At 36.0% G+C, this 6,000-nt stretch overlaps 1 protein-coding gene across 12 annotated transcripts in view; it reads right to left on the bottom strand.

Annotated features, from left to right (window-relative positions):
- Window positions 1–242: 242 nt before the first annotated feature.
- The window catches only part of ADD3 (adducin 3), a 108,654-nt gene continuing 102,896 nt past the window's right edge, over window positions 243–6,000 (bottom strand). For 11 of the 12 annotated variants that reach the window (XM_075423709.1, XM_075423707.1, XM_075423705.1 and 8 more), the window contains 4 exons: window positions 5,702–5,791; window positions 4,368–4,491; window positions 3,327–3,422; window positions 243–2,622 (listed from right to left, as the gene is read on the bottom strand). In XM_075423709.1, the coding sequence (XP_075279824.1) occupies window positions 2,324–2,622; window positions 3,327–3,422; window positions 4,368–4,491; window positions 5,702–5,791 (609 nt within the window). In that variant the 3' untranslated portion in view covers window positions 243–2,323. The remainder of the gene's footprint in view (window positions 2,623–3,326; window positions 3,423–4,367; window positions 4,492–5,701; window positions 5,792–6,000) is intronic. The other variant, XM_075423715.1, reaches the window with a different exon arrangement.

Raw genomic sequence — 6,000 nt, 5'->3', positions numbered from 1 at the left:
CGACAACACCGTGTATTTTACCACGGGCCTGTCCTCTTTCATCTCCAGGATCTGTGACAGAGAAAACAACTGTTCTCTAATAAGACCAGACCATTTTCTTGCACAGCTTTCCAAATAAGCACAAGCAAGAAGCCATCTTCAGAACAAACTCCTGAGAAGTAACGTACACAATCAAAGGATCTTCTCTACCAGCGCGAGATGCAAGAGCACTGTATAAACAAAAAGCTGCTATACAAAACCCATCTATTTAAAATACTGTTTATTTGTGATTTAACATTAATTAGCATTACATCTATGAGCAATTTCAGATAACATTTATATATTTTCCACAGGACACAGGAGTTGGCTGGCTCATTCTTTATGCCAAAGCAAGTAAATAGAGGCATTAGCAAAAGGTGCAAATAGTTCATGGTTGCATTTTAAAAAATATTTATGCACATTGCATTCATTTAGATATATTTTTTAAAAAGTTATGAAAAGCGTAGTTCACAGGTTACTGTTTCTACATATGTTGTAATACAACACAAATAATGTAGAACATAAAAAACAAAGTAAGCAACTGAAAGTTTCCACTATGATTAAAAACACTGATTCCAGTATTTAGTGATAGCTAGAAAATTGTTTCCAGGATCCATTTCAACACTGCATTATCACACTTACACGGTCAAAGCTAACCAGCCCCTGAACATGCTATAATCAACATTTTTGCATGCCAAACCACTCTCCAGCCATATTTAACAATTATATATTGTATAATATCTCAACTGGCAATTTGGGAATCACATGGATCTTTAAAATGTACTTCTATTGCGTTGACTGATTTACAGACAATTTGACATAGCGAAGAAAACCCTATGTTAATTTCTATGCTTAGTTTTTATTTACAATACAGTAAAAGTACTAAAATGACAATATCAGTAAAAATGAGTAAGTGGAAGTAGCAAACTTACCCATGGCACTAGGCTCTGATTTGCTCTGGGTTCATCCAAAGGACAACACAGATTCACGAGACCCTTTTACAATTCAAATCAAAGTGAAGAAAAAACCAAAGTGTTGCACTCTGTATGAATCCATACAAACTATTTAAAACGTCTAATATGGAAATGTCGCTTTGCTGATTTAATAAAAATATCCCACAATCCATATCATATATTTAAAAAAAATAATCACCAATCTTTTACTTTCTTTGTCTCCTCCTGTTTTCTTACTATTTCACTTTCCCTTTTAACAGCTTTGTTTCCTTCATTTGGTTAAGAGATTATTTTTCTTCATTGATTAGCAATACCACAAGAGAAAAAAAAAACAACAAACCCACAAGTAATTTTTAAACATGAATCCAGTTCAATTTTATATGCTTTTATCATTTGATTTCTAAGTCCCTGGATTCCTGAATAATATTTAAGTATACTCTAAACCAAGCACTCTTAAATACACTCTACTATTTAATGCTTGGTTTACATGCTTATAATACCTTTATACTGAATGGTATACAAACACTTGAACATATAAAAATCTTTTTTGTTTTGCCAGTTAAACTAAATTATCAATGTTAAGTGTATAAAACCCCCTTTCTTGAAAAATAAGGGTCCCCCCCCAACTGATAGAATAAAAAAGAAGTCTTCAAAAATTATATTTCACTAAAATGAAATATTTGGCAAAAAAGTTATTGAAAAATGGAATTCTTTAGACCTTTTTGTATAATTCCAAATAAACTTTCTCTTACACAGTTTTCCCCCTAATATTATGTGCCAGTGTATAATATTTCTATATGATCTAATCTTAAAAAGATTTAAAGGTGTGCTGTTAATGTGCACCCACTCAAACAGGGGTACAGAAACATAAAATATATGGTCAAAATCACAATACAAAAATGTATGATCTGGTTACCAAATGAGACAGCAGTTTTAAAAAGTCAAATGATCATTCAACAGTAACTTTATTAAAGACTTTAACTGTACTGAAAACTTTAAGGTCTGCAAAATACACCAAGGAGAACTTGCTGCTGCGTACTGTGACGGTATTCGATCTTGCTATGATGGTTATTAAGCACCTGCCAGTGTAGTTCTACACGAAACTAATGAATGTTTCCAAACCTCATAGCAATTTTGGACACAGTTAAGCGAGAGATGAATTAATTTTGAACTCACATGAAAGGGTTTGTGGGTTTTTTTGTTTGTTGGTTTGGTTTTTTTAAAGCAAAACCTCTTCCAGTTCCTTTTTGTTTAGGTTAAAAGTCCAGTTACTGCACACCCCTAACACTATGCTGTTAATGGTCAGCTGAAACGTCTAAAATGTGCAATTTCTCCTTGCAACAGAACTGCACTTACGCTTCTACTTTCTCCTTCTTTTTACTCTTTTTCAGGAAAGATGGGGTGCGAAATTTCTTCTTCTTCTTCGATGGGGATTTGGAAGGCGACCCTTCAGGGGACAGGGCCTCTTCTATCTTTTCAGAGCTTTTGATCGTAATTTCTACACTCTCCACAGTACTAGTGGTTAACTGACTGACCCTCTTGGTGAGATCTTCTTCCACATCATGTGCGTCTTCCTTGCCGTTCACCACCACAACTGGCAACTCCACAGATATTAGGTTAGCATTCTGAGTATAGAAATCTTCATGATTTTCTGAAAGGACAGACAATATTGCAATTATTTATGTACACTATCACGAAAAAAACAGTATTGAAACAAAGTCTGCGAGTCTGGACTGTGATACAAAGAATGAAACCAGAAGTGCTGAGATGTGTTTTTTTAACTCCTTTATCTGCACTCTTACTTGTTGTAAACAGCCAAATACTGTGATACGCTAAATCAAAATGAGCTGAAAAAGCTAACTTTATCTCTGCCAGGTACATATACAGCTCAAGCTGTATACAGTATATACAAGTACAGTCTACACAGCACATACATACGCAGTCTCAAGCACACTCAGAATTACACTTTACTGCAAGAGACTAAAAATGCAGCCATTTCATACAGAAGTCTTTCGTGAACTACCCTTTCCAAATGCCTTCTTAGACTTCGCTGGAAAAGTCTTAGGCAAAAAATCTATTCTTAACACTTTCAATAAAATCCAAATACAATACCTATTTCCTCCACCTCATTAATATCTAAGTTTCAGTATGCCCTGGGTTGTTTTCTGTTTGTGAGAATTACATAGTAGAAAAAATTGGGAAAAACAGTTTTCTGGACAGACTCCCATCCAGACTTGGTAAAAGAGGGCTCTTTTTGGTTCAGCTGACTTCATGTGAGTGTAAAGAACGCAGCAGCAGAGTGGATGACTCAGGCTATCGGAGCCATTGGCATTGTACAGAAACCGCACGGAATACCTTCTAATTTTTCTGGGACATTTTGCGGGGACTGAGTTTGTGACTGAATTTGTGACACGGATGAACCGTCATCTGAGAATAATTCCTGTTCAGCATCTGCAGGACAAGATTCGAATTAGTAGCCATGCAAAAGTAAAGAAATCAAGCAAGAATGTCAGTGCAAGTGCCACAAGATTTACAGCTCTGCTAGCATTGTGTTGCTCATGCTGACAACATCAAAAAGTTACAATACGCAGTTTAAACTCTACAGAATTATGGATTTACACGTTTTATCTGCTAACAATCATTATATATTAGTTCTTTAATACAAAGCATTAAAAAGCATGGCAGGGTTGCATTCCAAGTAGCACGTCCCATGGTTTTACCTAGCCATAAGTCACACAGTTCACTGTTTTAGTAAGCTATTATGCTATGCCCTGAATGTGATATATAGCAAAATTGGTTTATTACACAATATTAGTGAAGAAGAATGCATAGTAAGTGCTATTGTTAAAAAAAAAAAAAAAAATCAACCCTGAATTAGTAATTCCCTATGGAATAATATTATTGGAAGATGATGTAAAACGTGAAAGTAGATGAGTCTTGCACATTGGGAGACTAGAAGAAAAACTAAAGAAGCCAAGACCAAACATCTCAGTCAGCTTTTGCTCAGCTTGGCACAGACCTGAGCAACTTCATCTACTCTGGTATCAAGTTTGAGGAGGAGGCTGGACTAAGCTGACCTTCAAGGGCTCTTCCAACCTAAGTTATTCTACGGTTCTGACAAAAAAAAGCCATTATGTTGAAGTGTGTTTTTGTCAACCCCATTTCTGCGCAAACCTTTCATTGCCTTAATTTTAGCACTAACAAAAGTGAAAACAAACAAGAAAACACACCTAAGAAGAAATTCTACAGTCTCAAGGAAAGATTAGTTCTAAAGTAGCTGCCAACAATATATGCTAATAATTAACATGCATACAATTTTTAGAGTAGATATTTTAAAACTAAAAATGAACTCATTATTAAAATGTAAACTTCAACATTGAAAAACACACCACTGACCTTCCAACCCCTGCTGCTTGCGCTCAATTGTTTTCTTGTACTCTTCCAGTTCTTTTTCTGTGAGATGACTGAATGGGTTGGGTGGTGCTGGTGGTGTGTGCTCATCATCTTCAAACTGCATTGGCTGGAAAAGAGAAAACCACAAAATTTAACAGTTAAAAAAAGAAGCAAGCAAGATGTACAAAGTTAATGTCTGTATTTTGCCCAAAGTTTAGCGACTCCAGATTGGCAGGGAATACAGAAGAAAAACACAGATGCACCCAGAACAAAATTACCCCATTTAATAGGCATTCACATAGTAATGAATACTGACTACCGAGCTGTAAATCACCATCCTTTCGCAGCAGCACAATCATTATTTGAGGTGGGGTTTCTTTTTGCATCGAGGGGGACAGCTTCAGAATAGAAACCTGCCTTAGCATCTTACACTTCAGGGACTAACATACAGAGAAGTGCACGTCTTTTAACAACAGGGATTCATAAATAAGATTTTCTGTATTTTCTGCAAACACCTCAAATTATAGGAATTTTTTTGTAGGAAAGTAACTGTGCTCCTGCTCCAGTTTAGGAGTCTAACTGGAAGAGCTGTTCTGAGATGAATCTTAGAATGACAAAATTAAAGTTATTCTCATGTTGCAAGAAAACTCATTTGGAACATATTCTTTTTCGCCTGATATAAATAAGCAAACTCAGTGTTATCTGAAAAGAATATTGGAAACCAAAATGAGGAAATAGATGTACTAATGCATGGATAGTTGGAAACTGTTAGAATTATAGGATTCCAATTACAATTCACCACAGTTTGCTATCTAAACTTGTCAGGGATATCTGTACTGTTTGGAAGTAACTGTATTCTGTCCAAGAAAAGATTAATGCAGATAGGTAAGAAACTGGAAAACCTGCCTCCCAGTAAGAAGCCTGTTTCTAATGAGAGCTACCTTCTACATGGTCCCATCCCACCTTTTAAACTTGGTTATTTCTGGGCCTTAATAATTTCCTTCAGCAGCGGTTCCACAGAGTGATGAAAAGATTATTTTTGGCACCTTGCATTGCAAAGTTCATCACTCTTTAGCTTAAATGGTCTTAGACAGGGGTCCTACTTCATTAATTTTAATGGCAGGCAAACTTACCATTCATATCTCCATTTGAAACTAACATTTTAAACCTCTGAAATGAAACATGAATAAAATATATCACACATCCAAAATCTGGCATTAAAATAATCAGTTCAAACAAAGCATTTAGAAAGAAAATGGCCCAAACTGATGTTTGAAGGACAGGCAGCCAAATTACTCAACTATTTGTAAATCAATTATTAATTATGTCCTACTCACTGGACTCGGTTTTTTATCCACAACAATCCCAGCGAGCAGCTGAGACTGTGGTCCTGCTGTCTTTAGGTCATACCGGTTTTGCTCCCTTATCTACACAGAGAAAATAAACTGGGTTAGAAACAGATACTTCTCTTTAACAAATCCTATGCCTACCAGCTTTGCAAAGCCAGTCACACAGGCAACAGTGAAAGGCTGAAGGACCAAGCTGTACGCTGCTGCACCTAAAAATTAAGATCTCTCCTTCCACCTCTGAATGCACTGCATGGGTTGTTTAGCCCTCCAAGTACTCCCAAATATCC

This window comes from Opisthocomus hoazin, chromosome 6, assembly GCF_030867145.1.
Source record: "Opisthocomus hoazin isolate bOpiHoa1 chromosome 6, bOpiHoa1.hap1, whole genome shotgun sequence".
In the NCBI taxonomy this organism is placed as follows: domain Eukaryota; kingdom Metazoa; phylum Chordata; class Aves; order Opisthocomiformes; family Opisthocomidae; genus Opisthocomus; species Opisthocomus hoazin.
Note: the sequence above shows the minus strand (reverse complement) of the source record. Positions and strands in the feature narration are given on the sequence as shown.